Genomic DNA, 19494 nt, shown 5'->3' with positions numbered 1-19494 from the left:
TTGATTATTTTGGTGATGCATCTATTTACTTATTTGAATTGCAGTAGACAATTGATGTGATGTTATGGAGGAGGTAATTTTTCATTGTTTATTGGTTTCATGTATGACTTTGATTGTAAGAATGTTATTTTGAATTATTTATTTAATAAAATTTGTATGGAACAAAATTATAAATACACAGTACGATTAAGCATATCAAAGAACCCCAATATTTCAAGATTATTTAAACCCAATTGAAATTCGTTAGAAATAAGAAATTCAAACAAAGTTTTAATAAACTGCTTTGCCTAGCACAGCTGGATACGACCGCACAGTTGGGGCAAAAATCGACACAATATTCAATTTTTAATTTCTTAAATCTTGAGGAAAAAAAACGAAAGTCTTCAGATGACGACAACGACATCACCATACCATTATACAACTGCAAGGTGGTATTAAAAATTTATTTGCCATATTTGATAGTTTATTTGCACCACAGTATCAAAACTGTGTCATTATGTAAATGTTAATTTCTGAACGTTCTATTCAATTTGTCCTGTTGTTTAAAAAGATTTAAATGTGAAAAGTTACAGATAAATAACTGAAAAAACATCAAAGGTGATGGCAAAAAGCGGCCTTTGGCCAGGTGAGCAGAAAATGATTAATACAAAATACTGAGAATGAGATAGTCAACTCTCAATGACAATTACTGTAAATTCAGAAATTATTGTGATTTTTGAAGAATGGACAAAAATGTGAGATTAATTATTGAGATTTAAAGAAAATCTGCAAACAGATATCCTTATCAGATATCAGAATGCGAGTTCTTATTATTGCAATAATCACCAAGCCACATTGATCGCATAAATAAAAACATCGCAATAATTCATGAATTTACAGTAGCTTCCGCTTGACTTCAAATGACCTATTCATTTTGAATCTTGTAATATAATGACAACTGGGAGCAAAATAACAAACAAGATACTGGGGTGTTAAAACATTTATTGTTGGATTACCAATATACAATTTGGTTTAATACAAGTTCTGTGAGGAGGTAGTGATATAAACAAAAGTAGGACTAAACTGGTGTAGAAAGACATTTAATGATGAGTTTTTACACTAGAAAGTATGAAATTACAATAGAAAAAAACAGCAAATATTGCGGACACTTTTTGCAGATGTATTTTGTTGCCACTGTCTATTGAATTGGTTTTGCTTATTAATATTTTTTTTTTACTAACAGACATAAAAATCTTCTGCAAAATCAGTATCTTACTTGTTATCTTTATCCAAAAAACAATCAGAATTGGACATTATAAAGACAGTCTAAGATATTGTCAATACTCATAAATAGAAGAAAAATAGCCTACATTTCAGCTGTAAATTAAGCAGATAAGTGAAATTACATGACTAATTGATATGTTAGGAATGCTAATAATAAACTTCTCATCAGAATTTATCTTTTACAGTGACATCAAAACAAAGAAACTGGATAAGATATATACTTGAGGTAGAATGGGAGTCTTTCCCCATCTTGGATCTCACTTGAGTGTAAATATTCATTCCAAATTTTTACTGAAATAAGTAAGATTTGATCCAGAGGATGGGTAGATAAATCAGCTAATTTGGTTCATATTAAAGTATGTACAGCAAATTTATTTATTTTATTATGCAGGAAAAAAATACTTCAGTAACCCAACAATTTCTTATTATTTCACAAAAGCATAAAACTATCTGCCCATTCTTTTATTTCAAAATTCTATCATGTAGTTTTCATTTTAGTCAAATGATAGTGATTTCTCATGTATAATCTACATAATATGAGAACTTTCAAGTCTGCAACTTGAAAATAGGCACAGTGACCTATACTTTTTTTAATTTTATTCTACTTTTGAAATAGTGTAATATAGACTTCATTTTGGCCAAATTCTGTGTTTTATGTTTATACTCCCATACTACAATAAGCTAACATTGGTAATATGACAAGACCTGTTTTAAAATTGTCATCAAGTAGTATTTCCTGTAACAGCAAGGGAAATTTGACTTGCTAAAATATTGCTTACAATACAATCTGTTTATTTGTCAACTATTGATTTTTACGAAAATTATAAAGGGTTGCTCACATGGTGTTGGACAAGAGATCCCCAGTTCTGAAAGTCATTGCTAAATCTTTGCAAAACAGAATAGCAATATCCCATAACATCAACAACAAGTGACTTCTCATTAAAATCTATATAAAGTTGAATATTCTAAGATATTTATCCACTACTCATTTTCAAAAAATAAATTTGTCTACATATACCATGCAAGATAAATTCTGCGGTTGGAAACATTTGACCACAGAATTATATAACATAGCCATAAATCATAAAAACGTCCACTGAATAACATGAAATCAAATAAAAGAAAATTTTTTACTACAGTTTTCCATGCTTAATTAATAAAAATGTATAAATTCTAATGAGTCAATCCTTTACTGCAGACCATGTACATTTCAAATGGTTAAAAAAATTATTTCTATACTGAGAGTCATAAGAAGCGTTTCAAATTAAAAAAAAGTCTGTCATCAATGGATTCAAATTAATTTCTCAATGAGAAAAAAAAAGCGAAAAAAAAGCTTATACATGTATATCAAATGTGTACCAACTCCCTTTCAAAGATCATAACATGTCACCTTTCTCTTCCTGTAAGAGTTTCCATAATGTAACCTTTCTACACCAGTTGTTACAGAGGTCTGACTTTGTATCAATATTCATATTCCCTGACTAAAACTACTTAAATGATTAATTTTTACAAGAAAAGGTAAAAGTGCACAGCATTTACACGTGTTCACAGGATGTATATCTAAACATTTGCGTATAATGAGCTACCAAGATTATATCAATAAAATGGTTTGTGAATTCTGATATATTTAAAAACAACAACAATGAAATACAAATTTTCAGATCAATAAAAAACTCTGGTCATTGTAAAACAAATCTTGTGAATATTTACTAATTCAATGTTTCAGAAACATACAGATGAGAATAATTTCCTCATCACATATCTGTCTAATGAAACAATTATAAAAACAGGAGCATAAAATGTTAAGGAAGTATTTCAACAAATATAACAAAAATAATGTTGGTCATTTAAAATTTCAGCAAATTACAGCTTCTGAAACAATGAATTAAAATCATTGCAATGTCTTAGTCAAGGGCAAAGTATTTGTTTGTCAATTAATTATTCTAAAAAAAATTTATCCAACAATCTCCCTAAAAAAAATAATGTTGTGTAATATAAGCAAATTAAAATTAATAATAACATGTTTATATAAATGGATTAATGGAGTTTTTCTATTCTTAACAAATAACAACACAATAGTGTAAAATTGGAATGTACACAAATGGACCCATATATGCTGCTTACTACTGTTCCAAAATATTTTTATTTGTTGTGATTGAAGATATGAAATATAACTATATAACTTGGTCAACCAGACCTTTTCATTATATCTTAAATTTCTGATAAATTTTTATTTAAATGCTTGAAATTCTCACTTATATTCACTTTTTATCTTGAAGTGTCTAGGAACCCTTTCCTTATTTTTATCTTTGAGAAAATAGATAAATATTTAAAATTCATTAACTAACCAAATCATTAATTCAATTTATTCCACATTAAAATTTTATGAAACTATATATTCCAGCCTCTTATTCCTTACATAAAATGTTAGGTGTACGAGTAATGCTTGATGTATTGGAGCACTGGGAATACTTAAATTTAACCAGAATTTTTTCAAAGTGTAAATAATAATCTGGAAATTCATTTTCCTTTCAAAAATAAAACTGGTTTAAAAAAGACGTAGAAATTAATATTTACATTTCTATTTTTCATGGAAAATTTATCACAGACTGTATGCAATAAATGTGATGCTGGCCTGGGAAAGAAAAATAAAATTTATATTTATTGAAAAACAATATTTTTCAAAGTAATTACTCTCAGAAAAAGTAAACCATCTGAGTTAATAATAAACCATAATGATATTAAAATTCTTATATAATATAACAATAACAAAATTACCTTATTATCTTTGAAAACTTGTGAAAGCTGAATTACCACAATATATTGATTTGTGAAAACGGAACCATATAACCTATTTTCAATCTATATAAAAATAAAACTTCACAATAAAATAAAATGTCAATCAACAAATACCCAGTATTAGAAGAACAATTATATACATACTTTCCTATTCATCACAATTTTACAATTATTACACATTCATAAACTTACAAAATCAATTTAAAATTTCTTTCTTTTTTTGTAGTTGAATGATTGGTGCTCTCGACAATCTATAATCAAAATTTGCCATCAGAATTCACTTATTTCCCAGACTATTTGAACCCTGTAGTTTATGAAAAAGTTCAATGCATAACTTCCATATTATTCATGTTAAATCATTTCAAAATTTAGAAAATGAATAGACAAATAGAGTTGTCTATGAATTTGTACAACAGAGTTACATATAGATTACATGTTACATTTATTGGAAATACTACTCAAACAGACAACAACCATTATCCAGCAATGGATTTATTGGGAATTACACCTTCAGCCTATAGCAAAATAGTTTTCAATCATTTTCTAAATCAACTTCTTAAAATGCAAAATATATTTACTCCCAAAATGTCATAATTACTATCACTAACCTGTAACAGATAGGGCTTAACCAGACATTTACTTCATATATTGCATCAAGTCAATTTCTCTAAGCTGATTAAATGAAGCTATTTCTAATATCAAGCATTTCAATATGAACAGCTATCATAACTGGAATAAAACCTTTTTTAAAATGTAAAAAAAAGTTAAATATTACCTAAAAAAAAAAATAATGTTGAGGAAAACACGAACAGAAATTAGCTTCAATAGAAAGATGTGGAAGATTATGGTGACGTTTTTAAATCGAACAAAATTGGTACACCATATATACTGCTGAATAGCAAAGCTATAAATACTGGGTAATAAACATTGATAAAAACAATTTATATACATGTCCATAAAATATCTACCCTCAAAAACATAAACTTTACAAACATAACAGTGCTATCACAATTTTATCACCATACTACACTGCCATTAAAATCATGCATGGAATGTAACATACAAAGAAGATATTTATAGTAGATGTAATTTTAAAAAAAAGTTCATGCAAGTTATGGTGAAATGAACCAGAGCTAAAATTCATTTATGGATGATAAATAAGGCAAATCACTACATATTTCAATGTATTAGAGGTCTTCTACAATACATGTTTTGATTAGTCATTAAAATTTAGAGGAAACATTGATTATCTTCCTACCAGTTAGTTTCACAAAACAGACATTTCTAATAATCTTAAATTTATCTTATCAAAAAAATCTAGCCTTTGCATTATAATTAATTTAATTGAGTGGAAATCTTGGGCAATTTAAATCTTAATCATACAGATATCCATGTTATATAAGTTTGTACTTTCAGTAACCAATTTTCATTCATAATAAAATGGTTAACTGATTTCTACTAAGTTTCAAATACATGCTACTTATCTTTTCATTGAAAGACCATTTATCATTTTAGCATTTCCTTTAATTGTTATTACTGAAGCTAACCATTACTTCCAGCAAGGAGTTTAAGCTTTTTACTAAGGAAAAGGTAATATCTTTGGTTACGCTTGCTTGCTAGCTGAACCCTGAAGTCACTGGGTTAGGTAAACTACCCTCCTTTAAGAGTAGACTAGTCCGACAGATAACCAATCTATCCGTCTGTAGGACTAGGCTACTTCAAAAGGAGGGTAGTATACCTTACCTAATAATGACTTCACGGTTCAGCTAGCAAGCAAGCTAGCAAGCAAGCTAACCAAAAATATTACCTTTACCTACACACTCAATGCAATCGGCTGTAATGGGCAACTATTTATTGCTCTATTGCAAATTTCTTAATGTTAATGTTTCTTGTTTGCTAAAACAATAACTGATCTATCAAAAATCTGACTTAAGGACCCATTTTTCTTAATATTCTGCTTCATAAAGTAGGTTCACCAAAAGAAACTCAAAAAGCCTTTCTGAAAATTTAAAAGATACAATTTTCTTTGTTTTGATTCTCTAAACACAAGTATTCATAAAAATAAAATACTAAACAATCTATATTCTATATCTATATACAATGTGTGGTAGTATGAGTGGTTATGTATATATTCTAATTCATAATATATAACACACAAAACATTTATTTCTATAGAAAACATCAATGAATGTTATTTCATAATTCATAAATTTATCACACATCAAAACATGTCAAAATTGATTTAAGAATCCTAATTAAAAGTTCCATGTAAAGAAAGCAATGTACTGCGGTTAATACAGTTTTTGAAGTACAAAAACATTTCTCCATAGTATACAACTGTTAAAATTTGTTTTCTGATTTTACAGATTATATACACATTATCAATCATTCTCTTAAATACCTAACTTGTGTCAGTAATTAAACTCTTTTAAATGAGACACCATCTTTAGGTATTTGTAAGCTAATCATCAATAAAGCATACAGGAGTTAACAAACTGAATTATATAAAATAAATCTGACAAAAAATATATTGTAACAGATGAAAAAATAACAGAAGAACAACAATTGTTTCTTCCTTAGTACAGAAAATCTTTTGGAATGATAGAAATATGTAATAAAATATGAAAAGATAAACCAATATAAAAATATAAATATGTACAAACTAAATGATAGATAAAACTCCCAACTATATATATATAATTCTGGAATCATAAACAAAAGGAATGATTAATTTTGGAATGAAAAAGTGAATGTATTTTAATAACTGAGGTAAAAACTGCAACACAAACTTTTTATATATAAAATAAGAAAAAATATTAACAAATAACCATAATCTTTACCCAACATTAAAAATAACAATGATACTTTGATTGAAGTACACAGAAAACATTAAAACAATTTTTTTTAAAAGTTCATGTCTAAACTCAGTCTATTTAAACATCAATGAATTGCATTAATCTTGTTAATTCACTTCCCTTGTTTCTTACAAGAGGCCTTTCTTAAAAGATACCAATCTTAAAATTTCCCTCGCACAGTAGGCAAATCTTCCAACCAACGTTCTTGAAAAAGACATTCAAATGGATCTTGCTATTAATTCTGTCAAGCATGTTGCTTTAAAATAAAACTTAAATGAATGTCACTTTAAAATAAGGACCCCATTTTCAAGCTTCTGCATTTTGACAATACAATTGCCATCAAGGTGACGATCCAGGTTGCGTGGGGTAACAAATCCTTCATCGCAATGAGGACATGCATGCTTGGCCTTGAGTAAGTGAATCTGTGATTTCATATGTCGATTCAGATCAGATTGTGTAACACCTTTATAGTTACAAAGCTTACAGCAGAATTCACGTATTCCTGAAAAAAATAAAATTTGACAACATTAATTTGCTTGTGTGTATGAACTGTAAAACTGTAAAAACATTTTGATGAAGACCCACAGAAATTTCACCAAGTCTATCAGATTATTATGATTCTGTTTGAAGGATTTAGTAGATCAAAGTTGTTTGCCTACATTTGGTAAATATCAATTAAACAAGTGTTTATGGTTTTTTAACACAGAAGATTAACCCCCCTAATTATATAAGATTTTTTAGTTATTTCTTTTTAATATTTCAATTTATAATTCCTTATTTAAGGTTTTCTTGTTCTTATTCATTCATTCTTGCAATACCAATAGTTTATACCAACTGACCCTTAACTTGTATTTCCTATCAAACAAGTAATGTGCCAGAGGCAAGTAGTTGTACGATGTCAGTAGATTTTAGAATTTAAGAACTTTCCTGCATTGTGGATCAAAGAGTAGAGGGGCAGTACATATTATCAACAGCCATTATAAGATTTTAATTCAAATCTGTTAATGAAAAACTTTTATACAATATGTCTTTTTTATATGCAAAGTTGAAAGTTTTTTTAATTACCTCCCTTTGGCTGCACTGTAAACATTCATATTTAATATTGCCAATGCCTTGTACATTAGCCGCAATCATTCTTCAGATTGATAAGTTTTAAAACTGTATATGATGCTTACAACAACCAACAAATAAGTCCTGTTAATCACATTACACAAGCAAAGGTTCCCCTGTATTTGCAAATTGCTTTAATAGAGTAGGGGTAAATAGTTATCAAAGGTACCAGGATTATAATTTAATACGCCAGACGCAAAACACCACCTGGGCCATTTTTTCTGTAGGTAATTAACTAGGTATGCAGCCTATGAGGATAAGAAAAAAACAGGGAATTCAACAATTTCTTTCAGTCGATTTACAATTTGTCAACCTATATATCGAACCTTCATAAAAAAGGGGAAAAAGAAATGAAACATAAAAAATATGCTCAATTTGGATGTGTTTGGTCATGAATGTTACTGAAATGGTTGACTATAATATGTGTATACCAGCACGCCTCCAGCCATCAATAATGAATTTGTTCTTGCACTGTTGGTTTTTAAAGAGCCTTACAGGATAGAAAACTTAATATTCTACTATGAAAACACTGAACCAGATTTAATCAAATTGGGGGTGAACAAACCAAAAGATTACTGATTTGTATTAACTGACATTACTAGTCAATCAACTATGCCACTGTTCCTTTAAATATAAGACAGAAAACAAAATATTTTTTTTTATTACTATTTCTAGAATATTCAAATCTATTGGAACACTGAATTTGTAAGTTCAAACCCTGCTCATGCAAGTTATGTTTGACTTGGAACTTAATTGACTATGATTAACAGTTGGAAGTTTTCCTGCTGAAGAACAGTTGTTCTCTCCAGCTTCAGCCATCAATTAAAAAGGGCTGCCATGATATACCCATCAATCAATCAATCAATCAATCTATTGGGACAAAGTTGATGCAATGGTTCTTTGAAGAAGACATTTTTAAATTTGTGATAATGTTAACCCTAAAAATAAAACCACCACCATTTCTACAAACAGAAAACAAAAATGGAAAGATAAAAGATCTGTGATTTTCTACTTGTTGAACTTAACCCTACCTTGATGCCTCATCATATGTACTTTAAGTTGGCTGTTGGTCCTGGCATAATATTCACAATATTTACATTTAAATGGTCTGATGTCTGTAAATAAAATAATTAAATTATTATAAGTTAATAGATATGTAATATATATCATAAGCAATAAGATTAACAAATAAAATCTTTATATTCAATACCTCTGGAACAATATTGTTTGGTAAGTGAATGTATTTATCATAGCTGTATAATCTATATATAATAATATTTATCAATGTTTACACCTTGATCACAACTGAAGAGCTGTACAGTATAAATCATTTTACATGTGTATTTAATGTTTCCATCTTCATGGTGTAGTAAATAGAATAATTCAAAGTATCGGAAACAGGAAGTGGGTGTCTGACAGATCCAAAAAGCACTAACTCTTTACAATTCATTCACTGTCACGCTGCTGACCATATATGATGTCATTATGTTTAGCAGTTCCTGAGAAAAGTTTCACTTAAATAATTTTTTTTTATCAACATATTAAAAAATTAGAAGTTTTGGCAATTAGGAAGTAGGAGTCTGATAGATCAGATAAGTGCTCAAATCTTACATCTCATCACACACTTCAAATACAAATTCTCAAATTTTAATGAAACTACCATCATTAATATTGCATACAGACAAATGTATTTGAGTCTACACAATTGTGGACTATAGCAAAAAGAAAAAAATCCTTGAAAATGGTAATACTAAATTTTCATTACTTAAAATCTGCAAAAATATTAATTACCCTCGTGAAAATCCATATGTCTATTGATGTCTGAGTAAGATAGAAAGTCTTTATTACAGAAAGGACATCTGAACACAGTCCTTCCATCTGCTAACACTGTTGGTTTACAGATTTTTTCTCTGTCTACTGGAGTACTGACTACTGGCAATCTGTAAAACAATGCAGAAATGTTTTGTGACCATAACTACTGACTCTAGTGTAGAATGAAATGTTTAAAGTCTGTAGTCAAAGAATTCAACTTGACTTACAAGAGGATGTTAAAATTACAGCGAATCAGGTTTTTATAACATAAATTAATGTCACTGTCAATTTAAAAGGACCATAACTCCTGAACTACCAAAGTGAATATCATCAAAGCCAATCTTTGTCCTCTATTTTTTCATGAGAAACAACATATCAAAATTTGAAAAGGATAAGATCAAATGTTGTTAATTGTCACATTGAAACCAAAATAAAGTAACATTTTCCAATCAATCACGAGTTTTAAAATTTAACTCCAGATCGTCAAAAGAGAAAATTGTCATTATAGAAAACATGAACTCCATTTGGTCATTAGTAAGTACTATATATACCGTACAAGAAAAAGTTCAAATTAAACATGAACCTTTTGCAACCATGAAATAATAAGACTCACTGTATCTTTACAAGGAATCTTTATGACCATCTAAATATTTGAATAACTGACCTTGAATGTGTCCTTGACAAAGATGTGACTTTTCTCCCATCTGAAGACAATCCCCATCCTTGTTGTAAACTTAACGGTAAATTGCTGGGATTCCCTTCAAGCACGGGCTCACTTTTATCCGGATCATTCCACTGAACTCTTGGACATCCAACAAGCTTTTCTCTGTCTGACTCTGATAATTCTTCATTTGAGATATTAGAAGAATGATTAGAATCAGAATCATTATCTTCTGTAGGACTTTTTGGCTCTTCTTTAATAACTACTGGGTCCTCATTTTCTTGTTTTGGAATCGTCAGGGAAATCGGTACACTAATTGTAGGATTATTTAGTACTGGTTGTTGAACCTGTGGAGGAATTGATGTTCCTAATAGCCCATTACTAGTGTGAGATGGAAGGCTTACCAAGGGGAGACCAGGAGTAATTCCAGAGAGTATATTTCCACTTGCAATCAGCATTCCCTGAGAGGTGATTGGTACACCCTGGGCTGCAAGTGTAGCAAGAGTGTTGGCCATAACAACAGGATGTATCCCAGGATGCAACATTGCTAGATTATTGAGTTTGGCAGCCATCAATTCACTATTGATGACAGGAAAGGAAGAAGTAGATATTGGAGCTGGAACTGAGACTGGAGGGGGAAGCAACTCTTTTTCATCTACAACAGGTTCTTGTTTTACAGTAAATATCTCCCTCTCTGAGTCAGATCTGGTAACCACAACATTTGTACAATCCATGGGGTCAGAATTTTCTAATTTTATAGGTTGTGATGATTTTCTTTTTGATTTTGAGAGCAGTTTGGACATCAGAAGACGTTTTGGGGATACCTGGATTTCAGATTCATCAGGTTTCTTCTGTACAAATATCTCAGATTCTTGGTTTGACAGAATATTGTCTAAGTTAGCCTTCCTTGTCTCAGTAGAATTCTGTTCATCTGGTTCACTTGGCAACACAACTGTTACATCTTCCTGTATTCCTTCCTTTTGCAGAATTTCTCTGGCTTTCTCAAAAATCTTATCATTGGGCACTGGAATACTTGGAGTTGGAGGTTTGTGCCATTGTGAGGTTTTTGATAACAAAGAAGAGAGTAAAGTATTCTTTGCTGTAGCTGATGGCAATACTGTATCATCATCATCGTCATCATTTTTCTTATGATCTCCCGTGATGTGTAACCTTAATTTCCCATACTCCATAAAGCCTTCACCACATTGCTCACAGTAGCAGATGTGTTGTTGATTGTGAATTTTGATATGCTGCAGTAAAGCCGACTCCCTGTAAAACGATTTCCTACAAAGTAAACATATGAAAGATCCATTAGGTTTCTTTTTAAATCTTATTCCTTTGTACAATTTTCCAAGTGGATCAGACTTCATAGCTTTATTGGACAAGTCATAGAGGTCAGTAACAGGGAAATCTTTGGTAATATCTTTATCTGAGGTAGATGCAACATCTTCATCCCCTTCTTTTTCTTCAACTGGATTTTCTTCAATTTTGATTGAGGTAGTTTCTTCCATTTGGTCATTTTGCTGCTCGTCTCTTTTCTCCTCTTCAGAATGTAATTTTTCAGGATCTGGGAATGGCTCTTGGTTTTTCCCAATCTCTTCATTCTGCTTTGAATCTTTTTCAGTTTCCATTTCATCAACCTTCACTTTTTCATCACCTTCCATCAATGTCTTATCTTTCTTTTTATTGTCATTTTCCTCTTTACCTGTAAGTTCAATTTCATTGTCATCTACTGATGGTTTATTATGTAAAGTTCCCTTCATATTTTCTTCAGCTTTCTTAAAAGCCAAGTTTGATTCTTTTGGGTGATTCTTACGAATATGATTTATGACCCGAAACTTAAACCAAAATGTGTCATCACATAGCTGACAACGATAAAGAGTAAGATCCCTTTGAAAATGCATTGACAGATGGCACTGGATTTTCAGCAGATCATCAAAAAGCTTGCCACATAGGTAACATTTATACAAAGAGACATCTTTTGCAGTGAGTACATCCACCCCATCTAGCCTTGTGACCAAAACGGTTTCATTTTTAACACAGATGTGGCGCTTGACTTTATGAGACTCCTGTACAATTTGCATTCCTACCATACTATTAGTAAGTTTTAAAGGTTCTGGTTTTATCTGTCCAGCTGTTACAAGTGGTTTGTTAAAGATGCTTCCTGACTGTTTGAAGAGTCCTGTGTTTTCATCCAATTCCACCTCACCTTCCTGATGTGTATTGATATCATAACTATACAGCACTTGATTGTTAGCACATCTGACTTTTTGTCCTAATTTTTGTAACAGAAGAGAACTTGCCATTTGAGGATCATTGTGGATATGGATATCTTTAGACTCTTCATTTACATATGATATGGGACTACCATTTGGCTGGCTCATCAATGTATTAAGACGATTTTGCTTTTTTAATTTCATAAAACGCTCCTGCAGACCGGGACTTAGTTCAATATTTAGGCCATGTGATGATTTTTGGTGGTAAAACATACTATTTTTAGCTCGAAAAGCTTTCCCACAAATCTGAAAAATATGAAATACAAACATTGATACCCAAGTTGCTGATATTCAACCAAAGATTTTATTTCTGTTTTCAATTTTGTTATATACAGAATGTATATCTACAGAACAGTGAAATAATTTAGTTGAATAAACATTTATTTTTTAATATCAATATACCTGAAAGCTTCCACTTAATACAAGAAATGCTTCCAGTTTGATTTTTTTTTAACTATTATTTCTATTGGTTGGGATTGAATTTTAAACAATGTTTAATACATGTAGTATGGAGTTCTCATGTTGGTAAAGAAAGCCTAGGCTGTTCAATGAAAAAGTCAACTCATTGGTAATCATACCATACATGTATTTCCTAATTATTATGAATTATATGAAATGATATTATCAGTTGAGTTTCACATTGAAAAACCTGTCAAATGTTGAATTTCCTTTCCTTTTTCAGAAAAGAAATTGATCTGATAACAGTTCAAATTAAATCTCTTTTTCCAACTGACATTTTTTGAACAGGTTAAATGTTAGATTGGCATGTATAGCCAGTGGTCTGACTTGCTTATGGATTGAAAATTTAACCATGAAGACTGCAAAGTCAAGAGATGATCTCAACCTTGAAATCTAATACATGTAGTAGAACAACATTATTCTTAACTGACCAGATTACCAAGCCTTTTTATAATTCTGTCTCACTCTAATATCAATGTAAAGCTACATATTTTATCCATTGATTGTCTCAATTCACAATACAAATGTACATGATAAAATCTTTGAACTCACATTACATCTGAATGGTCTTTCTCCAGTATGGCTCATCATATGTCTTTTAAGATCACTTGGTTTACTGCATGTCTTTCCACATACTTGGCAAGTTCTGTTGTTACCATCTTCTGAGCACAGTTTTGTTGTTGTTGGGCTGATCTTAAAACTACCAGTACTGCTACATGATGTGTCTGAAATGTATACAGATCCCTGAGGTTCTCCACAATATACCATAGATGGATAACTGTATAAATCCTGAACTTCAGATTTTATCTTTTTAGTTTCACTCTCTGGGGAAGAATGGCATCCCACTGATTCATCAGATTTACGTTTTCTGTTGGCTGTGATACTGGCATCAATTGCTACCATGGAAACAGCTAGACTGATCCCATGCACTGTATGTTGGTGATGCTGTAAGGATCGTTTAGACTTGAAAGCTTTATCACAAAGCTGAAAATACAATAAAAATGTAAATAAAATGCTCCGCAGGGCGCAGCTTGATACGACCGCAGAGGTCGAACCCTGAACAGTTGGGGCAAGTATGGACACAACATTCAAGCTTGATACAGCTCTAGATCTGAATATGGATTGTTATTAAATATTTGACACAGCATAGGTTTCTGACACAGAAAGAATGTGGTCTAAGAACTTGAATTTTTTTTAATTTACCTATTATGGTCCAATGTCCAAAATCAAAATACATGGTTAGATTCAGCATATCAAAGAACCCCATATATTCAATTTTTGTTAAAATCAAACAAAATTTAATTTTGGACCCCAACTTCGACAAACTTGAAAACTGGGCCCATAATCAAAAATCTAAACACATGTTTAGATTCAGCATATCAAATAACCCCAAGAATTCAATTTTTGCTAAAATCAAACTAAGTTTAATTTTGGACCCTTTGGACCTTAATGTAGACCAATTTAAAAAACGGGACTTAAAATTAAAAATCTAAATACACGGTTAGATTTGGAATATCAAAGAACCCCAATAATTCAATTTTTGATGAAATCAAACAAAGTTTAATTTTGGACCCTTTTGACCTCAATATGAACCAATTTGATAGCGGGGCCCACAAATAAAAAATCTAAATTCATGGTTAGATTCAGCATATCAAAGAACCCCATATATTCAATTTTTGTTGAAAACAAACAAAGTTTAATTTTGGACCCCAACTTGGACAAACTTAAAAACTGGGCCCATAATCAAAAATCTAAACACATGTTTAGATTCAGCATATCAAAGAACCCCAAGAATTCAATTTTTGTTAAAATCAAACTAAGTTTAATTTTGGACCCTTTGGACCTCAATGTGGACAAAGTTGATAACGGGGCCCAAAAATCAAAAATCTAAATACATGGTTAGATTCAGCATATCAAAGAACCCCATATATTCAATTTTTGTTGAAATCAAACAAAGTTTAATTTTGGACCCCGATTTGGACCAACTTGAAAACTGGGCCCATAATCAAAAATCTAAATACATGTTTAGATTCAGCATATCAAAGAACCCTAAAAATTCAATTTTTATTAAAATCAAACTAAGTTTAATTTTGGACCCTTTGGACCTTAATGTAGACCAATTTGAAAACGGAACCAAAAATTAAGAATCTAAATACACGGTTAGATTCGGCATATCAAAGAACCCCAATAATTCAATTTTTGATGAAATCAAACAAAGTTAAATTTTGGACCCTTTGGACCTCAATGTGGACCAATTTAAAAACGGGGCCCAAAATCCAAAACTTAATACACGGTTAGATTCAGCATATTAAAGAACCCCAAGAATTCAAGAATAAAACCCCATTGAAATTGATCAAGAAATAAGCAATTTATACGAAGTATCTTCTTTTGCACAATACTGTGCAATTGAATATTTCTTGCTATTGCGCAATACTGTACAATTGACAATTTCTTGCTATTGCGCAATATTGTGCTATTGGATATTTCTTGCTATTGCGCAATACTGTGCAATTGAAGATTTCTTGCTATTGCGCAATACTGTGCAATTGAAGATTTCTTGCTATTGTGCAATACTGTGCAATTGAAAATTTCTTGCTATTGCACAATACTTATTATATAATAATTTACACATCCTGTTTGGTGTGTATCTCCTACCATATCATTATTATTTGCTTTTAAATATAAATCAGAAATAACCACCTTAAAATGGAAAATTTTAAAAGGAAAAAAAAAGGAAAAAAAGAAAAAAAAAAAAAAAAAAAAATCCCCCCCCCCAAATTTTTTGAACCCCTTATGATTCATCACCCCCAAACTCAATCCCAGCCTTCCCTTTGTGGTATGGTACCTTGCAGTACAATTTCAGAGAGATCCATACACTTGAACACAAGTTATTGTCTGGAAACTAGAAAAAATGCTTATTTTTGGCCCCTTTTTGGCCCCCCAATTCCTAAACGTTTCAGGCAATTACCCCCAAACTCAATTCCAGCTTTCCATTTGTGATATGGAACCTTGTAGTACAATTTCAGAAATATCCAAACACTTACACACAAGTAATTGTCATGAAACTAGAAAAATGCTTGTTTTTTGCCCCTTTTTTGGCCCCTAATTCCTTAAATTTTGAGGCAATTACCCCCAAAATCAATAAAAGCCTTCCCTTTGTGATATGGAACCTTGTGGTACAATGTCAGAGAGATCCATACACTTACACACAAGTTATTGTCTGGAAGTTACAAAAATGCTTATTTTTGGCCCCTTTTTGGCCCCTAATTCCTTAACTGTTGGTACCATAACCCCCAAAATCAATCCCAACCTTCCTTTTGTGGTATTGAACCTTATGGTAAAATTTCATAGAAATCCATTCACTTAAACTAAAGTTAGAGAGTGAAAACCAGTGTGTCTTCGGACGACGCCAGACGACGCCGACGCCGACGACGACGCCAACGTCATACCAATATACGACCAAAAAATTTTTAATTTTTGCGGTCGTATAAAAATAAATAAGACATTGAAAAGTCATCAAATAGCCAGATAATCCTACGACAGGGAAACAAATGAATTTACAAATTACTGTTCTAATCCAAAGATACCTTAGCATTAAATGCACCTCAGAAACTTGATTTTAAACTGGATGCTTATTTACATGATGGTCAATTATATGTCAATGCCATGTTTAGATACTTGAACTAGCCTAATCACCTATTTTTATAATTTATTTATTTCAGTCAATGTATTGGCATAAACAGTTTTGGAATCCATAATTAGGTGATATTTACTTGATTTTTGGTTGTTTTACTGTTACCTGATGAAATTATAGATTGCAAAAAATTTAGACCACCACACAAACTGTTCATAATCGGAGACAACTGAAAGTTACTCCCAATTAATTGTTAGTCCTGAAATAGTCAAATCCAGGGAGTACGGGAGTTAATTCTTGATATTCATCTCATTATACTATAGACATAGGAGAAACATGGGGTTTTAAGATTAAAACTGTTGCACAGGAATACACAATAGGAAAAATAAATGAATATTCCAATGTTTTCACAACATTTTCCATAAACATTTAAGCTATGCTTGACCATTTTTCACACATGGTTATATGCTAAAGAATAGCTTAAATGTTTATGGAAAATGTTGTGCTTCAGCATATAACTGTGTGTGTAAAAAATACAAGAAATTTGTAAATGTCTCTGGTAAATGCATGCCAACATGAAAGATGAACTTTACAGACCATGCTTTACTCTGTGATATGTATTTATACTTTTTATAGACTTTTTTCTTATTATAATTAGTTCTTGACACAATTGAATGTCCAATAATACGGAATTAGTCTGTCACTGATAACAAAAAATTCTAAAATATAATTATTCCCCTTTTGCTACCAAGCCATAACTGTAAAAGCTACTTTTAACACTTACATCACATTTAAAAGGATGTTCGCCAGTATGTTTTAGGAGATGGCGAGCAAGGTCAGATGGACTTTTCTTTACAGCTCCACAGAAATCACACATGCGGTCAGATGAAGATGGAGTATTGAAATTATGTTCTGACTGTCCAACTTCCGAGTCTCCACCATGATCAAATGAATAGTTAGAATCTGTGTCGAAATTATTTCTATCATCAGTTTCATCAATTTTCAAGTTTGAGTAATCATCAACATCTTCAGCTTCTAGATGTAAGGGGATGATGTCATCAGAATTTTCTGCATTATTTTCATCACAACTATCCACTTTGGATGTTTCATCCTTCTCCTCCTCAGTTACTACAATGTTGGCATTATTATCTTCTACAGCATCCTTTCCAACTGGTCCATTGTTGCTTTCTCCATTTGTTGGTTCATCTTCACCTGTTAGAGAAAAACACAGAATGTATGAAACTATGTAATAAAATGCTTCGCTGGGGCGCAGCTTGATACGACCGCAGAGGTCGAACCCTGAACAGTTGGGGCAAGTATGGACACAAAATTCAAGCTTGATACAGCTATGACTTTGGATTGTCATTAAATATTTGACACAGCATAGGTTTCTGACACAGGATGAATGTGGTGTAAGAACTGAAAAAAATTTAATTTACCTATTATGGTGGAATCTCCATAAACTAAATTGTTTGTTAATTTCAATATATCAAAGAATATGTAGAATTCAATGTTTGATGTAATGTAATAAAGTTGAAATTTGGACCGTTTTTGTTCAATGTGGACCAATTTGGTAACATGTATAAATAATCAAAAATCTAAATACATGGGAGCCCATTTAAATACATCATAAAGGTATTAAAATAGAAAGTGACATCATAGTCATGGCTAAAAATAAACAAAAATCCTTAATCAGCAACATTTAAAGTAATATCTAAAAATAAAATTCCTTTGTAACCATAAAAGCCCATTTAAATACATCATAAAGATATTAAAATAGAAAATGACATCATAGTCATGGCTAAACATAGCAAAAAACCCTTAATCAGCATCATTAAACAGTAATATCTAAAAATGGAAATTACATCATAAAGGTATTAAAATAGAAAATGACATCATAGTCATGGCTAAAAATAAACAAAATCCTTAATCAGCATCAGCAACATTTTATAGTAATATCTAAAAATAAAATTCCTTTGTAACCATAAAAGCCCATTTAAATACATCATAACAGATATTAAAATAGAAAATGACATCATAGTCATGGCTAAACATAGCAAAAACCTTAATCAGCATCATTTAACAGTAATATCTAAAAATAAAAATTTCTTTGCAACCATAAAAGTAAAATAGAAAATGACATCATAATCATAGCTAAAAATAAACAAAAATTTTTTTTATTGGCAAATTTTAAATGGAGTTTATTATACTAAAACAATAAATTTGCAACCATAAACATGATAAAACCCCATTTAAACACATCATAAAAGTATTAAATAATTCAACTACATCATAAGGCTATAAAAATAGAAAATGACTTCATAGTCAAGGCTAAAGGTAAACAAAAAACCTTCATCAGCAAAATTTTATATTGGCAAATTTCCAATGAAGTTTATTACACTAAAATTGTTGGCACATTTCCAATGCATTTATTAACAATAAAGTTATTGGCAAATTTCCAATTTACATAATTTAAAAGCAGTGTAGATGAGATATTTAAATGAGTTTGAATTACCAACCTTACACTGCTTTTAAATAATGTTCTTTACTCAATTATTTGTCTATTAAAATGGAAACCCTTGTTTTTTAACCTTTTTTCCCCTTATTCCTTAAACATTAGAGCAC

At 30.8% G+C, this 19494-nt stretch overlaps 1 protein-coding gene across 1 annotated transcript in view; it reads right to left on the bottom strand.

Moving 5' to 3' along the window:
• Positions 1-964: 964 nt before the first annotated feature.
• LOC127730051 (zinc finger protein 236-like) overlaps positions 965-19494 on the bottom strand; it is a 48567-nt gene continuing 30037 nt past the window's right edge. The window contains exons 2-7 of the mRNA XM_052238098.1: positions 17654-18081; positions 13788-14219; positions 10504-13022; positions 9819-9967; positions 9059-9142; positions 965-7419 (exon numbers count right to left, since the gene is read on the bottom strand). Of these exons, the coding sequence (XP_052094058.1) occupies positions 7199-7419; positions 9059-9142; positions 9819-9967; positions 10504-13022; positions 13788-14219; positions 17654-18081 (3833 nt within the window). The 3' untranslated portion in view covers positions 965-7198. The remainder of the gene's footprint in view (positions 7420-9058; positions 9143-9818; positions 9968-10503; positions 13023-13787; positions 14220-17653; positions 18082-19494) is intronic.

Source organism: Mytilus californianus, unplaced genomic scaffold (assembly GCF_021869535.1).
Source record: "Mytilus californianus isolate M0D057914Y unplaced genomic scaffold, xbMytCali1.0.p SCAF_2, whole genome shotgun sequence".
In the NCBI taxonomy this organism is placed as follows: domain Eukaryota; kingdom Metazoa; phylum Mollusca; class Bivalvia; order Mytilida; family Mytilidae; genus Mytilus; species Mytilus californianus.
This window is presented reverse-complemented; position numbering and strand designations above follow the sequence as displayed.